The sequence below is a fragment of the Kwoniella mangroviensis genome (genome assembly GCF_000507465.2).
Source record: "Kwoniella mangroviensis CBS 8507 chromosome 1 map unlocalized Ctg01, whole genome shotgun sequence".
In the NCBI taxonomy this organism is placed as follows: domain Eukaryota; kingdom Fungi; phylum Basidiomycota; class Tremellomycetes; order Tremellales; family Cryptococcaceae; genus Kwoniella; species Kwoniella mangrovensis.
In genome coordinates this window covers 583994-602759 of record NW_027062533.1, presented here as the reverse complement: position 1 = coordinate 602759, position 18766 = coordinate 583994, and the positions used below count along the sequence as shown (strand labels likewise).

Below are 18766 nucleotides of genomic sequence, written 5' to 3'. Positions count from 1 at the left end.
TCAAAACGCGTCCCAATCAGTTGACTGGAGTTTTTCCAGGATTCTACCATAAAGTTGAGATTCATGGTGGTTTTCTGAGAATTCCCCCGTGGGGTTTCTCGGCTTTAACCGGGATCATATCTTGGATCTTGGAATCTCAAAGTGTTATTGTTGACTCGAGCTCAGAGATAAAGAGAAGATGGAAGAAGACTAGAGATAATATTCGATAGTAAGCACTCAATTAAATCAGCCTGACTGTTCCCCATCCTATCTTGCTCGTCGCAACACAATAACATGGCAGTCAAGTCCGATACAATCGTTGAAGCCAAGGAGCAGCGATACGACTGTGTGTGATCCCCTACGACCCCTGGACCAGGAATGAAAGCGAAATACTGACCATCTACCTTGATCAGTTTTTTTCTATGGAACACTGTGTGTACCAGCTGTACTTACAAGGGTTCTAGGACATAAATGTGATGATTTGACATTTCAAGATGCCCTCTTACCCGTAAGTTTTACAGCTGTTTCTACCTAGGCTTTATCGTTGACTTGGATGTTCCCCCTAAGAATTACACTCGACACTGTGTCAAAGGCGAATCATACCCTGCTATAATTGATCGAGAAAAGACGAATATCCTAACTTCGAGGGGAGAGTAAGTCGCTCATATCAATCCACGTTGTACAGTATGCGATATGGAACGTTGACTGTTGACTGTTGTCCGACAGTGTCTTGACCTCTGAAGAAGTGAATGTAAGAGGTACATTGGTAAAAGGATTGACATACAAGGATATCAACCTCTTAGATATCTACGAAGGTATTGTAAGTCTTCTTCACATCCTCATAACTTTGTATCATAATCCCGTCTCATGGACCAAACCTCCGTCACAAAAGAAGGAATATCTCATTTATATGTGATGATGGTATTCGTTGTACTCAGGAATACCTCAGAGACAAATTACCAGTCCAAGCTCTAAGTCCACCCACTGCCATATCCTCACTCGCCCAAGCTATATCCGATCCTACTTCGAGAGTATCTCTCAACAACCTAGAAGCTGAGAAGACCGTAAATACACTTCGATCAAACGGGACGAGAGAATCCGACGGAAAGGCCAAAGCGGAATACCTAAAACAGGTGCAAGACAGCATAGAGGGGAAAGAAAAGGAAGGTGGTGTGGATGTGGGTATGACTGAAGCTTGGACTTATATCTGGGCTGAGGATCTGGACAAGCTGGAACCCAGGATCTGGAGGTGGGTGATTACTCATGTTCTTCTGGATGTACACATCACCCTCCACATCATGTCATTATACGCCGCAAGCTGAATATCACACTGTCGTTGCTGATCATTTCAATGATGCTCTTCTGACTTTTGAGATAGTTTCGAAGATTATATGAAAGCCAAAGAATCTTCCTGGAGAGACCTCCCCGATGACTACTTCACAGATGTTGAGAGACAACAAGCTATCAAGGAGGAACCTGGATCAACAGGACACGAAAGGAGTTCGTCAGCTGTTGGAACGGATGACTTGACTACTGATGGAGAAGAATGCAAATTATTGGGTAGGACTGCTGAAGGGTTCCCGGATTTCGGTAGGGGCATGAGGAAATACTGGGGATTTGCAGATGATTGTGAGTTATTCAGTGCACCGATATAACCGAGTAACCCTCAGCGAGGCATACAAAGGAAATGTGAAGCACCCATGACCAGAAGCTGATGGTAAATGTGCGATGTCCCATCAGATGTAAATCTCAATCATGGTTCTTACGGCTCCCCACCAAAAATCGTAATTGACAAAATGCGTAAATTGTCGGATCAGATCGAATCCAACCCCGATCGTTTCATGAGAAGAACTTGGTTACCCATTTTAAACAAGGTTAGAGAACAGGTATCGGAGATGATTGGCGCTAGGACCGAGGAAGTTGTCGTTGTTCCAAATGCTACGCATGGGATCAATACTGTTTTGATGAATCTTAATTGGGACGAAGGGGATATCATCGTTATCTGTGAGTGATCTTCCAACAAGCGATCCTCTGTTACCTGGCTCTATCATTCAGGTCAGATCGTATAACTCATCGATAAACAATCGATTGAGTCATCACTTCCATTCATTGTCCTGAATATTCCAATAATGAGTCTAAGCTCACTGTTCAATGCACGTCTAGACTCGTCAACTTACGGAGCAGTAGGCCAAATGGTGAAATGCCTATGTGACAAAAACCCTCAAATCCGCCTCGAAATCATCGATGATGTTTTCCCCTGTTCTCATAAAGAGATCATTGAACAATCCGAAAAAGTATTGAGTAAATATAACCAACTTGCTCAACCGAATTATACGGGGTTGAGTAAACCTACTGGAGTGAATGCGAATGAAAGAATTAGGGCGGTGGTCGTTGATGTTATTGCCAGTAATCCTGGGTGAGTATGCCTACGTGCCGTCCATTCATGTTCTGTCGATCCCTTTATCCTTCTTCTGATACACAACTTCTTGAATTGTCACACTATAATATTCTTCTAACATCCTTATACGCGCCTGCCTCGGTCCTCTTTCAAGCTACATGATTGCGATCTGTACTATTACCTTTCCGTCGCAATCCCCTGATCTCGCAGATTCTCGACCATGAAGCTGACTGTTTTCTCACTGAAACATAGTGTCATCTACCCTTGGGAAGATATCGTCAGATTGTGTAAAAAGTACGGCGCGATGAGCGTGGTAGATGCTGCTCACGCTATTGGACAAGTCGAGGTGGATGTTAAGAAATCAGATTGTGATTTCTGGGTATCTGTGAGTTGAAGTGCTCAACGTTCATTTTCGATTCTCGAATTGCAAGAGCTGATGAAGGTGCTTGTTGATTGTTGGTAGAATTGTCACAAATGGCTTCACAGGTGAGCTGCTCGACTACTGGTAAAGCGTGGAGCAAGCTGATATGGGATCCTAGTCATCGTGGAAGTGCAGTCCTTTATGTTCCTATAAGGTAAGTCAAAAATGGGATATAGTGCTTCCAATTCTAATAAAGCTGATCGTATACAACTGGGGACGCAGAAACCAATACCTCATACGCTCGACTTTCCCCACTTCTGCAGGGTATGAATCTACCAGATACCCTACGAAGGGTATTGATAGACCATGGCAATTCGTCGAACAGGTGAGTGTGTTCTTGATAGCAAATTAAACGCTTAACGAATGATCCAGTACGAAATGAGAGTGGAAGAACTGAGTTGATTGATTGCCGAATCTCATAGTTTCAATGGACCGGTACGACCGATTGGGCACCCTTTTTCTCTGTGAACGATGCGATCGACTTCCGTAAATCCATGGGTGGGGAGAAGAGGATCATGCAGTATTGTCACACCCTTGCTGTGCAGTGAGCCTTACTTCTCGAGATTCTGACCTCCTCACATCTATTCCGCCCTGCTTTAGTATCAGTTCCTGTGATTGGGGTAGCTGATGATGAATTTGTAGAGGAGGTAAGAGATTACGAAAGAAGTGGGGTACAGAAGTGATGGATACTCCTAAAGGAGAATTGACAGCTGCAATGGTAAGTTCATTTACTGTTAGCTGTCTTAGCTAAATAGACTGCAAGGGATATATCGAAGCTGATCTTTATTTGGGATGTGGGACATGTACTAGGTGAATGTCAGATTACCTCATGTACCCGATCCAAAAGATTTGGAAGATCAATTCAAGCAGTTACGATACTTTGAAGATAAATGCTTTGAAGGTAATACCTTTGTGGCCGCAGTGAGTATACGAGCCCATTATCGGATCATCGCTGGACACCTTGACTTTGAGGGGATATTGCTCATATGCTCGTACTGACTCCTTCTCTGGATATATAGTTCAGACACGGAGGGAAATGGTGGGCTAGGTTCTCTGCACAGGTATGGAATGATGTGAGTTCAGGCTTCCCCTCTCCTACCATTATGTATACGTGATAGACCATCATCAGTTTCTCAAGGTTGCAGACCTTGTATACTGATATCGTTCCATGTGTTAGTTGAACGACTTTGATCATGCTGCGGAAGTTGTAGAGAAAATCTGTATAGGTATCAAGTGAGTATCTATCTTATTCAAATTACCAGTCCCGTTACAGTACAATTCATAAAAAGAAATACGGGATGGTACTGATAAGTTTGGTCATTGGTCGATGTAGGAATGGTGAATATCTTGATAAATCTCTGGAAGAAGTTATAGTAGAAGAAGAAATCCGAGAATTACCTACTAAAGACACTTAGTCTTGAGTTCGGGTGGTGGTAGGGCTTGGTTGGTTGCTTGAGTCGTAAAAAATAGAAGATTGAAGGATACATTGAAGTTTTAATTGTTTTATCTCTTTTGCGTCTTGGGCTCGAATCTCTTCTCTCTTCTCTGCTTTAGATGGATATAATCTCATCGTGAAGCATGCACAACTGTTCAATGGCTTCATCTCCGTGTGGTCGGTCCGATTTGCTGTACTGTAGGTGCAATCGGAATCCACCGGATCATTGTGTAATTACGTAACCAAGCGAATTGCCCCGCATCCGGTCAAGTGGGGATAACACCAGAGTACGAGTAGTGATGATGAGTTGTTTTCGAATCGATTCGCTTCATTTTCGAATTCACCTCGTTGGGATAACTCCGTTGTTGAGAGAGTCAAAGGCAAGGAAGGGGTATCATATTCCTTCTCAGTTCCCACTTCAGTTCTTCTTTTTCTCTTCATCGTATCTTATTATCCTATATCTATATACAGTTCGATACACTTCACAATGAGTGAGTGTATTATATCGACCAACGAGATTGATGGGATATCATCGACATCCTCTCTCTTATGATGACGACGACGGCGATGATGATGATGATGATGAGCTGATCAGACCACATGATAGGCACTCACTTCACAAACTTCTGGTCAGCTGTGCCTCAAGGGTCAGTCGAAGATTTCCTCGTGATGCCGAGTACATAAGCTGATTTGTTATCACCCGTCTCATTTCGTAGACCCCCCGATCCAATTCTGGGTGTTACCGACGCTTTCAAGAAGGATACTAATCCCAACAAAGTGAATCTCGGTGTTGGTATGTCATCCTGTCATTTCCAGATCCATCATTTAGCATAGAGAGGATGATGCTGATCAACCGTTTGTTCTTCTCACTCAATTGCTATCCCCGATTACCATCATTCTTCGCTTTGTCATAACCTCAATACGCCTTCTCATCCACCTTCCTTTCATACTAAAATCACTTCGATATAGGTGCTTACGTGAGTACAGGTCATCATCCTGTGGTAAATTTCATATGAATCACACCAGCTGATTGATATGACCATGAACGAATGTAGCGAGACGAGAATGGTAAACCATACGTCCTGGAATCAGTACTAAAAGCTGAAGATATTCTGCACCAAAAGAAATTGGACAAAGAATATCTACCTATAACTGTGAGTATGCTTAGATCATCTTCATCCCATCGGATATCTTCTGATTACATTCATGAGTAACATTGATGATTTCTTCGTACGCGTGAACTGAGCTGATTTGTTGGGTCTGAACACAGGGCGCCAACGACTTCATCACTTTGGCTTCCGAGTTGGCTTACGGTAAAGAATCCAAACCACTTCAAGAGGGACGAGTGAGTATCGTTCTTCACGTTTCTCCAAATATACACATTTATTCCTTCCTTCCTTTGGTACGTTGCTGACCTTTTTTTTCCTTTCTCACTTTCCCAGATCGCCGTAGCCCAATCTATCTCCGGTACAGGTGCTTTGAGAATCGCTACTGGATTTCTATCGCAATTCTACAATGGACCTAAAGTCTTATACCTCCCTGATCCTACTTGGGGAAATCACGTGCCTTTAGCTGAGGGAGTTGGATTAAAGGTACAAAGATACAGGTGAGTAAACGGATCTCATGTCAAATTGATCATGCAATCTTATGGGAACCACCGTGCGAAATGGTAATGCCGTACTGATATGTATACCATCATTCAGGTACTTTGACAAGAACACTGTCGGTCTCGATTTCAACGGTATGAAAGAGGATATCAAGGTGAGCTGCTGTGGTCTCTACCATGTGTCTTATTGATCTTAGCTGACGGTTTGTTGTCCGTCTTAGAACGCCGAATCGGGTTCCATTGTAAGCTGACCATCATCTTTCGGTATCATTGCCGTGGCTGATATTGGTGGAATTTCTCTGCTAGATACTGCTTCATGCCTGTGCTCAGAACCCCACTGGTATTGATCCTACTCAAGAACAATGGAAGGAATTGAGCGAGCTTATCAAAGCTAAGAAGCATTTGGCTTTGTTTGACATGGTGAGTAACCATTTCTGACATGAACTTTCGGACAACTCGTTCCGCTTTTATATATGTCCCATGCTCGGGTACTCGATAAGTTACGTTGTAAGAGCTATCACTGATTCATTTGCTACTAGGCTTATCAAGGATTCGCCTCTGGAGATATCATCAGAGATGCGTTTGCCGTTCGATACTTTGTTGAACAAGGACATCAGATTATCCTTTGTCAATCTTTTGCTAAGGTATATCGACTCGTCCTATCCAAACGCATGGAAAGAAGTGGAATGAAAGCTGATCGCTTTCTATTTACAATGTAGAACCTCGGTCTATACGCTGAAAGAGCCGGGACCTTCTCTATCATTGTATCATCTACCGAAGAGAAAGAGCGAGTGTTATCACAAGTGAAAAGAGTGATTAGACCCTTATACTCTTCTCCACCTGTCCACGGTGCTCAGTTGGTGGCTACTATCTTGGGTACACCTGAGCTGTACGAGCAATGGTGAGTACATTGTATCTGGTATCGCATTCCACAAGAGAGTGAAGGTTCTGACAGACGGCTGCAATAGGCTCACCGAAGTGAAGAAGATGGCCGATCGGATCATCTCAATGAGAGACAAGTTGTATGATCTTTTGATCGAACTGAAAACTCCCGGAGAATGGGGTCATATCAAATCGCAGATTGGTGAATAATGGTTTTTTTACATAGGTCTGAAGAGCTGTTCTGGCAGTATTATCTCACGCGTGTGGAGATACATGGCTAATTTGGCCTTTGATGTTTTCTATACCTCTACAGGAATGTTCTCTTTCACCGGTATCTCACCTGAGCAAGTTCAAGCTCTCGCCGATCACGCCCATATCTACATGACCAAAGATGGACGAATCTCCATGGCTGGGCTGAACGAGCACAACATCAAGTATTTCGCTGAGAGCCTGAGCAAAGCTGTCAAAGGTGAATTACAAGCCAAGTCGTCACTCTAAAGTCTAGATGCTAGACGGTACATGTGAATTGAGAATGAGATCCGATTGAAATGATGAAGGAAAAACAAGCAGAGAAGGAATGAACTTTGTAATTGTATATCTAGCTGAAGAACGAGATAGAAATGCACAGACAGAGGATATATATATAATATATATGTGTGCATATGCATAGGATGCTTTGCTTCGTATCTCGAGACGGTGGATGATAATAATGATGTGATGATGGATAGGATGCATGATGTGGCAATAACACACTTGGAACGGGATTCAACGCGTCGCGCCATTTCTCCCGTTGCATTTTACGCGTTTGTGGACGAGAACATTTCCCTTATTCCCTCATATACTCACTCGTCTATCCATCCATCCATCCATCCATCTCTCACCATCCTGTATCCTACAGCGTATCTCATACAGCTCATCTAGCCTAGATTGCCATACTGCTTCTAGTCTGAGGAAGATCAAGGTTCAGCTGCAGGAGCCATCATGTCAACCCCCAACCCACCCAGATCATCCTCCCCGCTCAACTTCCCTTCCTCCTCCGTGGCTGGGACACCCAGAGCATCACAGTTGAGAAACGCAGGGAATGCTCGTGAGTTTCCATTACATCACTTGAACAACTGCACAGATTGGCCGAGATTGACTCGGTGACACTCGTACTGATCATGCTGTATTCAACTTATAGCCCCTGGCTCATCCTCACCACTGCATTTCCCTACTTCTTCGCCTAGACCAGCAGCTGGTAGGAGTGGGAATGCCATTCCAAGTTCAGATGGTCTGGGGAGGATTAGAGGTGAAACCCCGCTATTCTTTCCTGCGTGAGTAAAGTCTTACTATGATGTGACGAGCGACCAACTGATCCTTTCTATCTATTCCGCACAGTTCTGGCGGCTCGACACCTCGTAGACAACGTCGAGGCGATATCCACTCTTCTTTCCCACTTTCCTCCCCTTCTCTTGCTCGCCGTACCGTCCAAAATACACCTTTGCTCGTCCGAGGATCATCTCCTTCCGGTAACACAGATATCGATATCGACGGCGAAAATGGGGATCCTACCACTCCCAGAGCATCCAATAGGCTACACGGTTCATCCGCTCCTACATTGTCTGCCGTCGCTCCCTCTCAAGATAACGCTTTTGGAGGGGAAGACGCAGATGGTGAAGGTGGTATGGTCAAATATATCTGGGGAACCACCATCTCTCTTCAGGAATCGATGAATCTCTTTAGAGATTTCTTAAGAGGGTTCAAACCTAAATATAGAGCATTGTACAACTCCAACCTAAATAAGACCATCGCTGAATCAGGTGGTATAATCCCACCCTCTATGCCCTTATACGATAACCTACCAACTGCCAAGGCCGAAGTGGTCTTATATGAAAATTACCTCAAGAGAATGCAAATGACCGGAGAAACGAATCTGAATTTAGATTCAATCAATTTGTTGAGCTATCCGCCTACGAAGAAATTGTATCATCAATTAATGAACTACCCCCAAGAGGTCGTACCCATTATGGATCAAGTACTTAGAGATACGATGATTGAATTATCCGAAGAGAGCTTGGATCAAGCTAGACAGAAGTACTCGGAAGGTTTGATAGAGAAGTTGGCTTTGGATCTACTCACCGATGAGTCTAACACGATTCAGAGTAAGGTTTTCAAGGTCAGACCGTTTGGAGGGGAGAGGGCTGTGAATATGAGAGATCTGAATCCTGGAGGTGAGTAATGGTTCATTCAGCAATCTCGTGTTTCTAAGCTGAGCTGTTTGATCGCAGATACCGATAAATTGGTTTCCGTTAAGGGTCTCGTTATCAGAGCTACTCCCGTCATCCCTGATATGACTACTGGTAAGTCAGCTGTCCGAACCATGGATTCTTTGCGCAAGCCATCTGACGCTTTTTACGCTCACTCAGCTTTCTTCCGATGTATGGTCTGCCAACATACCGTTCAAGCCGATATCGACCGAGGTAAAATCAACGAACCCGAACGATGTCCTCGAGATGTGTGTAGTCTGAAGGGAACCATGTCACTCATTCATAATCGATCCGAATTCACCGACAAGCAAGTCATTCGACTTCAAGAAACTCCCGATGCAGTTCCCGATGGACAGACACCTCACACTGTCTCATTATGTGCGTATGACGAGCTGGTCGACTTGGTCAAACCTGGTGACCGAGTGATCATTACTGGTATCTTCCGATCTATCCCAGTTAGAGTCAACCCCCGACAGAGAAGTATCAAATCGCTCTTCAAGACCTATCTTGATGTCGTACATATCAAGAGGACCAACACTGGTAGAATGGGTTATGACCCCTCCACAAGAAGTGGGGAAGGTAAACCACCAGGAGTGGGAGTAGGCGGAGAAGATGATGAGGATGAGATTTTATCTAGACAAGATAAAGATTTAATGGATCAAGATGACAACGCTGAAGAAGATGAACCTATATTCACCGCTTCGGCGGAAATGGAGCAGAAATTGATTGAGTTATCGAATAATCCAGAGATCTATGAGATCTTAGCTAGATCCATGGCACCTTCTATTTACGAATTGGAAGATGTCAAGAAAGGAATTCTACTCCAATTGTTTGGCGGTACGAACAAATCCATCTCCAGAGGTGGTGGAGGAGGTGGACCGAGATACAGAGGTGATATCAATGTGCTCATGGTCGGAGATCCCGGTACGAGTAAATCTCAAATTTTACAGGTAAGTATCAGCTTCGTGAACCATGACAACCGCATCAAGCTGACTTTTGTCACGTTGGAATATGTAGTACGTCCATAAGATCGCTCCCAGAGGTGTATACACTTCGGGTAAAGGTTCTTCAGCGGTCGGTTTGACCGCGTATGTGACCCGAGATCCTGATTCAAAGCAGCTGGTCTTGGAAAGGTAAGCTAGTACATAATAAATCAAGGCAGTTGACGGAGCTGACCATAAATTGTAGTGGAGCTTTGGTACTTTCCGACGGTGGTGTATGTTGTATCGATGAATTCGATAAAATGTCAGATGCTACTCGAAGTGTCTTGCATGAAGTCATGGTGAGCTGCGATTTCTGTCTTTTCTTCATCGGAAATTTCAAAAAACGATCAGCTCATCCTGCTCTTTTCTGCGTGATTTAGGAACAACAAACTGTCTCTATAGCCAAAGCGGGAATCATCACCACTCTGAATGCTCGAACTTCCATTCTCGCAGCCGCTAACCCTATCAACTCGCGATACGACCCTAAATTACCTATTCCAGCTAATATCGACTTACCACCTACTCTCATTTCGAGATTTGATCTACTGTATCTTGTCTTGGATAGAGTGGACGAGTTGAACGATAGGAGATTGGCAAAGCATTTGGTAGGACTGTATTTGGAGGATAGACCTGAAACGGCTGGTGAAGATATCATTGTGAGTATTCAAATCAAGAAGGCTTATGATGATATGGTGAGTGATTTGCTGATGTGCTGATGTGTATTGCAATGTAGCCTCTTGATACTCTCACAGCATATATCACCTATGCTCGAGCCAAAGTACATCCCGTCTTGTCCGAAGATGCCTCGGCAGCGCTGGTTCAAGCATACGTGGAGATGCGAAAGGCAGGAGTAGACTCGCGTACACAAGAGAAGAGAATCACAGCCACCACAAGACAGCTTGAAAGTATGATTCGACTTTCCGAGGCACATGCCAGGATGAGGTTTAGCGAGAGTGTGGATCTGAGTGATGTGGTGGAAGCTGTTAGATTGATCAAATCTGCTTTAAGGGAGAGTGCTGTGAGTGGATCTTTTCTTACTCACATGTTCTTCAAAGATTACCAAATACTAATCAACGACTGGTAATGTAATAGACCGATCCATTAACAGGTCAAATCGATCTCGATCTTTTGACACTCGGTGCGGGATCCTCGACCCGAAGAGCTCGATCAGATATGAAGAAAGAGCTTTTGAACCTTGTCGATTCATCAGGTAGTAGAACGGGATTGAAATGGTCTACGGCCATCAAAGGTCTGGAGAATCAATCGACTGTCCCAATAGATCATTCTGAATTCGCGGAAGTGGTCAGAGGTCTGGTGGATGAAGGTGTTCTGAAGGTTGTAGGAGAGAAAGAGAGGAGGACAATCAGGAGGTTGGCTGATTAATCGATTTTGTCGATGTCACTGATTGGTATTTCACTGGATATAACATTTATATTGAATATTGCTTTCAGTGTCTTTTGGTGTACGTGTTTGGATATGCAACTTGATATTGTATTTTCTGAGATATACTGAATCATATGATGTGCTATCTTGAAAAAGACATCATTTTGTCCGATTCTCATATCAAACTCATCCGCTGTGGAACCTTCTTTTATACTTTGCATTCTTCTGATTCCGAAACATAATTTACTATTGACTATTTACAATTTTGAATTTTCCTGGTTTTTTTCTTGTTCTTTTGATTTATGAAAGCTTCCAACCTGCAACTCCCAATCCGCAACCGGTAGATCCCCTTTTTCACACTTCGCAGTGCTTTACGCAATCGTGCTATTGTATTTAAGAGGAGCGGCCTAGTGTTAAGATAGAATAACATATTCTGAAATCAGTACACTGTCTATGTATCGAAGGAGAAGGGTGTGCATTGAATGATAATCGATGAAAGTTTGAGATCCTGATGGTCGGTCATACTTACAGAATTGATCAGAGCGCTATTCGATTTACCTCCTGGTAAATAGTGAGGATCTGTACCGAACATGTTATATGGGAAACCAATATCGAATGGAACCGCATTGGTAAGTTTATTGACTTGTTCCGGTGTCAATTGGATTTTGAGTGCCTAGGTAGAGATTAAACAATAATTGTGGTTAGTCGATGATGGTTATCATAGAGGATGTCAGATATGGTACATGGAAAGGACAACAAAGCGGAAATGTGATTTTAACAAAAAAAAAATGGGTTGGAACTGAAAGAAAAGAGAGCCGAGACTAACTTCGATGTTGGATTTCAAATTTTCGATACTAGTACCTCCGATGATTGGATAACAATCTGTTACTACATGTCTAACCCATGCGAGAGCGACTATAAGATACAAATCAAGGAACATTAGCAACAGCCAGCAGCCAGGATCAGCTTGCATTTCAGATAACCTCACCGTTAGGTAATTTGACATCACTTCCCAGTTCGTCAGCTACCTCCTTCAGCGCCTCGGCAGCCTTGACTTGTTGAGGAGTAGGTTCCATGCCTGCTCGGAGGGTACCGGCTTTCTTTCGTTCTTCGATCTCTTGGGGAGTCTTGAATTTACCTCCTCCAAGTGCGTTCCAAGGGGCTACATATGACATGATTGGTCGGTAATCCTCGTTACACATTCCCAAGTGAAGGGGTGTACTCACCAACGCTCATTCCATTCGCTCTGGCCATAGGAATGATATCCCTTTCTAAATCCCTTTCAGCCAAACTCCACGCTCCTTGATAAACGACGAATTGAGATAATCCATGATTTCTCGCATACTCGTTCGCTTGAGATACAACCCAGGCTAATTTGGCATCAAGCCTTTGCTCAGCTTTATTTTATGGAAAGAAGATGAGGGCGTCGGAGGAAAAGCTTACCTGGAGTATCAGATACACCGAGGTACAAGACTTTACTGGACTTGACCAGGTCGTTCAATGATTGCATGAGTTCAGGGATGGAGGTCGAGTAATCCCACCAGTGTACGTAGAGAATATCGATGTATGACGTTCGAAGCTTCTTCAACGAAGAATCGACCTGATAGATTGCCAGAATGATTCCAAATCAATGCCTGTAGCTTTATGGGGATGAGAGATTTTAGAAGGTACTGACACTCAATCGTAAATTCTTCTTAGCATTACCAACATAATTGGCTCCGATACCTTGGAATCTACCTTCTTTACGATCCAATGGGAAAGTAGTGTATTTACTGATAAATGCACAAGAAAAAAACAGGTCAGTAATTCTGCACATTCTCTGTTCGAGACAAGAGATGAGAGATGTTTGGGAAAAAAACCAGATTGACATGACTCACGTAGCTAAGACGATCTCATCCCTTATACCTCTTTTCTCCATCCATTCACCAATGATAATCTCAGATTGCTCGTCTATACAAATCACAACACATTGTTCAGTTTACATTCCGCCGGATAGTTATCTATATACCATGTAAAAATAGTATTATTGTTTATACGACTCACCTTGATAATTATTGGAAGTATCAATGAAATTACCTCCAGCTTTATAAAAGTAATCAAGGAACTCCTCAGATTTGTCATAATCTAATCCGCCGCCCATGAATCCCTTCCATTGATCTCCTATGGACATCGCCCCAAGACATAGGGGCGATACTCGGACTAAATGTGAAACGCAACGGTGAATTAGTGTTTGTGGTTGGCGTAGAGGTTAAGTATGTTATATGGTAGACTTACCACCGGCAGTGGGGGCTAATAACCTGTATCGACCCAATTCCGTCTTCGGCTCAGGAGCAGGTGGGAAGATACCCAGGAAATCTACGATACACATAACATTATTTTTCTGCCAATTATTGATCACTTGAGAGGGGAAGGTGAAGACTCACCTTTCCTCTCATCACTTGATGAAGGCGTATAGTCCTTGGAGGAGATCGTGAATGGTATTTGAGGCATGTTGATACGTTTGCTTCACTGGTAAGAAAAGTGAGAAGTATACAGTATTTGATCAAGTGGAAAGATGAGAGTAGACGCGACAGTTCAGTTGCATATATACATATATATAACGTTCTCCGCTGCCCATGTAGTACTTCTCCAAGCTTAGGCATACTTCGTCATCTCTACGAGTATTTTTGTATGTACGTTTCTCGTCGTTATCGTTGTCGTCATCGTCATTGGCCGTGAAGGGTGGAGGGCAAAGTGGAGGATTTGGAGGAGGAATGTGGAGGTTCAAAGGAGTCTGTCTGTCTACTGGTCTTGGAGAAGAGTATGCCACAGAACAACATGAGCACACCATAGACACTTTCAGATAAAATGAATGTGTAGCGCAAACTACAAGAAAGACAAGCACATATCCTTGGACACTACTATGCTTTGTGATGTTGTTGAGGCGCATCTTTGCATGACAACATTGCTTCAATCAAACATTCCCTCATGAGACCCTTTCCAATCCTGAACGACATATATGGCGACCGCTTGTCGAGCCAACAGCATATCTAATAGATTCTTCGAGATGATATCCATCATGGAATGTCAAATGTCAGAATCCACCCAACTGACTCCCTGTATCACCGTTATCTCTTGAAACCGTCTTGATCATGGATACTCGACAAACTTGAAGTGACCGGCCTATACATACGCGTAAATAAAAGATCAGCACGAGATAACGGATCAGATAAGATTAGCTTACAGTGTTGAGTAACGCATTATTGGGAACACCACCAGGTAAGTGGTGCGGATCCCTGCCGAAGCCAGTGTAGGGGAATCCCCAATCGAACGGACCGGCGTTATTGAGCTTGGTCATCTGTTCTGAAGTGAGTTGAATTTTAAGAGCCTAACACGCCAAACACAATTCAGTCAAAGTCTGCCTGGATGGGAAAATGAAGCAACAAGATATTCTCACCTCAATGTTCGACTTCAAATAATCAATACTTGTGCCGCCAACAATCGGATAACAATAAGCCATGGTCTGTCTGGCCCATGCCAGCGCAACTATTGCGAGACATCAGTCAGCCCAAACTTTTCAGTCTGTGAACATGTGATAACTTCACCACTGGTCAGCTTGGTACTGCCCCCAATCTCCTCAGCAACCTCTTGTAATGCCTCGGAAATCTTGATTTCATTTTCTGACGGTTCCATACCCGCTCTGAATTTACCTTCTTTGCGACGTTTCTCATTCTCTTCAGGAGTCTTGAATCGTCCTTGACCAAGTACAGCATAGGGTGCTACGTACAGCACGATACACGTCATAGATTAAAAAACCTGAGCTGTTTTGTCGTGGAAGCTGACGCCAACTTACCAATACTCATTCCGTTGGCACGACACATTGGAATAATATCCCTTTCCATATCTCTCTTAGAAAGGTTCCAAGATCCTTGATAAACCACGAACTGAGCGAGACCATGTTGGCGGGCATAACAGTTCGCTTCAGATACGATCCATGCTGTCATATGGTGAAGTATCAGTAGTGGTTATTTCGGTTTCTGGCAAATGTCACTACATGTAGTTACCGAGATTGACTGACCTGGACAATCGGAGATACCAAGGTACAAAACTTTCCTTTCTCTCACTAAATCATTGAGCGATTGCATCACCTCTGGAATTGAGGTGGTGTAATCCCACCAATGTACGTATAAGATGTCGATGTAGGTGGTACGAAGCTTCTTCAATGAATCTTCGATCTACATTACAAAGGCGACCCATTCAGTACCACTCCAATGTCAAACAACCTAAAGTATTGCTCGGTTGTGAGGTTGTGCCAACTTACGTTTAAATGAAGGGATTTTTTAGCATTGCCAACGTAGTTCGCTCCGATACCCTTGAATCTATTTTCCTTACGATCGAGGTTGTAGGTTGTATATTTGCTATGATCAAGATGAAAATATCAGCGACAAACGGGATTTTTGGGTAAGATTGAATTGTTATGATGACTGACGTAGCAATAACCATCTCATCTCTTATACCTTTGGATTCCATCCATTCACCAATAATCATCTCGGATTGCTCATCTATCAAAATGAAGCAGTATCGCAATTGAAGCGTAGGTATCAGCTACAGTCTCAGCTTTAAAGTTAAAGTCCATGATGGAACAATCAGGAACTGAGAAAGTGCGTGAGCCGAGATAAGTGACCTACCTTGATAAAAATTAGCAGTATCAATGAAATTTCCTCCCGCCTCATAATAATAATCCAAGAACTTGGCGGACTCTTCGTACTTCAACGAACTGCCCATGAACCCTTGCCATTGATCTCCTAGTGACATCGCACCAAGACACAGAGGCGATACTCGGACTGAATCACGTTAAGTTAATACAAACACTAATTGACTGCCTCTCTTATTGCAACTTTGGTGCGACTCGAGTCACTTACCTCCTGCTGTTGGAGATAGGAGGCGATATCTAGCCAACTCGGTAGGTGGTTCGTGGGCAGGTGGGAATATACTGGGGAAATCTACCGAGACAACGAGGTATCATCGATCAGCTTGGGATCTCGGATGAGTCCTAGCTTACCGTTTCTTTCTTCCCCGGAAGAGGGGGTATAGTCCTTTGCAGATGTTAAAAGTTGAGTGCGTACCATCGTTTTGTTTTGCTCTTGCGCGTCCGATAACAATAAATGATAGTAGCTGTTGTTAGAGAGAAACGTCAGATCGATGCAATAATGAGGTATTATCATACATATACCTATTCAAGCATAGGTTATCCCCTATATCTCAGTCTGATGACTAGGTAGATAAGAGAGAGGAGTTGGAAAGGTGGGGGTGGAGGTGAAGACGTGGAGGGATGTGGAGGGAGGAACGTTGGAGATGCAATGCTACTATCTTCTCGCGCACGATGTAGAATGCAGTGGAGGAGAGGATGAGCATATAGGGGAAGGAAGGCACGATGGGACGGAAGGTCGACGTGGTCTTCGGCTTCGTGCGGCGAGATAACATCGTCACGGGATGGAACTACGAGCCAGGCTTTGATCGATGACCGTCGCGAGATTGATGATCATGGCATGGATCATGTCAGCGTCTGGGAATCAGCAACTTCATCTAACCGAAAAAGTCAGTAACAGTTTCGTGATCAAAGCATCTCGGATGAGATGCAACCAGGTCCACCCCCTTGGGGATGATTGCATAGTCATGGCAGAGCCACAACAATGACAATGATCCCCACTACTGCCTTCGACTTCGAGCCTCTCTCATTGTGATCGAGAGGAGCCATTGTTTATTTAAATATGCCTCCTATTTTACAAGGATGGTTGGTTTTGACCGAACTTCCGATGAGTGTGGCACTTTTGGTGTTCCTGTTTGTCCTTGTATATCCTCCAATCGCTCTCTACCTATCTCATCGTCATTTCATTACTGATTTATCAACATTGATACTTTGATCTGCATACAGAATTAACACCAAATATAGCTAGACCCATACATCATGTCACTATCACGCTCGTTACTCCAACAGTCAGCCCGACCATTCGCTGCAATCAGATCGATACATACGTCCCGTGCAGTCTTCAACAAACCTGACGCTTTCACCACACCCGTCCCAACTGCTCAGCCAGGTCAGAATGCAGCTGCAGAGTTCGATTTTGCAGGTTTACCCCAGGTAGAAACTGTATCAGGAGCCCCCAGTATGTTATATATCTCATATACTGCCAACAAGATCTTGGTAGCTGACCCCAGTCTTGGTTATTCCTCCTCACTCATCGTTTACTTTTCACCTGAACACTGTTATTTCATTTGTGTACTATAGCCGAGATGCAATATCGGTCCGTGCGAATTTACCGACCCACCAAATCGACCATGCAGTCCGCCAAGGGAAAGACAAAGAGATGGTTATTGGACTGGGACGTGTTACAAGGTGCCGGTAGATGGGAGAACCCCCTGATGGGTTGGGCAGCATCAGCAGATTACGTGCAAGGAACGTCGTTGGCTTTCCCATCAAAGGAAGCTGCTGTAAGATATGCGGAGAAACAAGGTTGGCCATACAAGATTGACGAGCCGACGAAGGTCGTGGTGCCTCCTAAGAACTATGGTGAGTCATGTGTAAATGTGTGTGTTTTGGAGCGGAGAATACTGGATGTGCGATAGGAGGAAGTGCGATGGAGGACGGACGGACCAGATTAGAAAGAGATTTATTAGGTAGAGTGCTGGGAGGATTTGATGGTGATATCCTGGAGCTTCGTCACTTGGACGCACGGTGGCCGAGGTTCGATCGAGCCTAGACCGGTACCGGATTGTAGCTGCATCAATACATGATTGGCTACCTCGTAACATGCGCGCGTGAGCTGATCGCTAACATCTCGTTTCACTCTCAGCCAACAACTACGTCCATGTCCCCGGCAAGCTTAGAATCCACCACACCAAATAGATAACACCTGTCGATAGATACATCCTTAAGCTGTGAGATCTCAATTAGTTCTGGGAATCCATTGTAATGCATATTCTCTCCTGATCGGATCGCTTCATCTCAAACTCCTTTCTGATCTCGTTATGCTGAATATCGAAAGGAAGCTCGACCAATCGTTCTTGGTACAGACAGTCAACTTCACCTTCGAGCTGAAATGCCTTCCTTGTCTCGCTTCAACCAATGTTTGGGATTTGCTGATCATTCTGTAACCCTATAATGCTGTGACACTCACATCAATTGATCCGCAGCCTTGCTCGTACCTTTCAACTATTGGAGTGTCAGATCTTTTATACTACAAGAAAGATATGGTGTACTCACCAATCCCTTTTGACTATCAATGAAAGGATGATCAAAGACTGATCGTTTCTGATCGTTTGGGCGGTAAATATGTATATAACAATGTATCAAGTAGATGAACATGATTGACTCTCTCTTGTTTCCTCCTCATTGCATTTTGTCAATATACTAGATAACGTATCTTTGGTCAATTAATACTGAGTGTTATAAC

General features: G+C 43.8%; 6 protein-coding genes across 6 annotated transcripts; 4 read left to right on the top strand and 2 right to left on the bottom strand.

Annotated features, from left to right (window-relative positions):
• Positions 1-273: 273 nt before the first annotated feature.
• On the top strand, positions 274-4213 carry I203_100207 (uncharacterized protein; the record flags this gene model as incomplete). The annotated part of the gene is made up of 18 exons (XM_065516588.1): positions 274-325; positions 393-487; positions 547-632; positions 706-799; positions 918-1228; positions 1358-1608; positions 1720-1983; positions 2143-2395; positions 2630-2762; positions 2841-2863; positions 2917-2952; positions 3021-3123; positions 3221-3342; positions 3441-3516; positions 3609-3719; positions 3818-3871; positions 3976-4031; positions 4132-4213. The coding sequence occupies 18 exons, from the start codon at positions 274-276 to the stop codon at positions 4211-4213; spliced, it is 2202 nt and encodes a 733-aa protein (XP_065373406.1).
• Positions 4214-4833: 620 nt separating this feature from the next.
• Positions 4834-7219, top strand: I203_100206 (uncharacterized protein; the record flags this gene model as incomplete). The annotated part of the gene is made up of 13 exons (XM_019149192.1): positions 4834-4880; positions 4950-5026; positions 5203-5210; positions 5289-5387; positions 5504-5578; positions 5676-5839; positions 5937-5994; positions 6061-6081; positions 6146-6259; positions 6379-6483; positions 6559-6740; positions 6808-6923; positions 7035-7219. 13 exons carry the CDS (start codon positions 4834-4836, stop codon positions 7217-7219), a joined length of 1251 nt encoding a protein of 416 aa, XP_019001719.1.
• A 483-nt stretch (positions 7220-7702) lies between these two features.
• I203_100205 (uncharacterized protein) lies at positions 7703-11333 on the top strand (the record flags this gene model as incomplete). Its single annotated transcript, XM_019149193.1, has 10 exons — positions 7703-7808; positions 7902-8034; positions 8099-8931; positions 8989-9060; positions 9127-9917; positions 9985-10100; positions 10156-10249; positions 10331-10606; positions 10684-10968; positions 11043-11333. The coding sequence occupies 10 exons, from the start codon at positions 7703-7705 to the stop codon at positions 11331-11333; spliced, it is 2997 nt and encodes a 998-aa protein (XP_019001720.1).
• Positions 11334-11704: 371 nt separating this feature from the next.
• I203_100204 (uncharacterized protein) lies at positions 11705-13823 on the bottom strand (the record flags this gene model as incomplete). The annotated part of the gene is made up of 11 exons (XM_019149194.1): positions 11705-11740; positions 11863-12006; positions 12160-12248; positions 12322-12495; positions 12560-12703; positions 12777-12933; positions 13009-13105; positions 13211-13283; positions 13377-13532; positions 13608-13688; positions 13757-13823. The coding sequence occupies 11 exons, from the start codon at positions 13821-13823 to the stop codon at positions 11705-11707; spliced, it is 1218 nt and encodes a 405-aa protein (XP_019001721.1).
• A 639-nt stretch (positions 13824-14462) lies between these two features.
• Positions 14463-16441, bottom strand: I203_100203 (uncharacterized protein; the record flags this gene model as incomplete). Its single annotated transcript, XM_019149195.1, has 11 exons — positions 14463-14495; positions 14557-14700; positions 14770-14858; positions 14918-15091; positions 15166-15309; positions 15391-15547; positions 15634-15730; positions 15802-15874; positions 16001-16156; positions 16235-16315; positions 16375-16441. The coding sequence occupies 11 exons, from the start codon at positions 16439-16441 to the stop codon at positions 14463-14465; spliced, it is 1215 nt and encodes a 404-aa protein (XP_019001722.1).
• Positions 16442-17280: 839 nt separating this feature from the next.
• I203_100202 (uncharacterized protein) lies at positions 17281-18219 on the top strand (the record flags this gene model as incomplete). Its single annotated transcript, XM_065516587.1, has 3 exons — positions 17281-17479; positions 17602-17883; positions 18167-18219. The coding sequence occupies 3 exons, from the start codon at positions 17281-17283 to the stop codon at positions 18217-18219; spliced, it is 534 nt and encodes a 177-aa protein (XP_065373405.1).
• Positions 18220-18766: the final 547 nt, after the last annotated feature.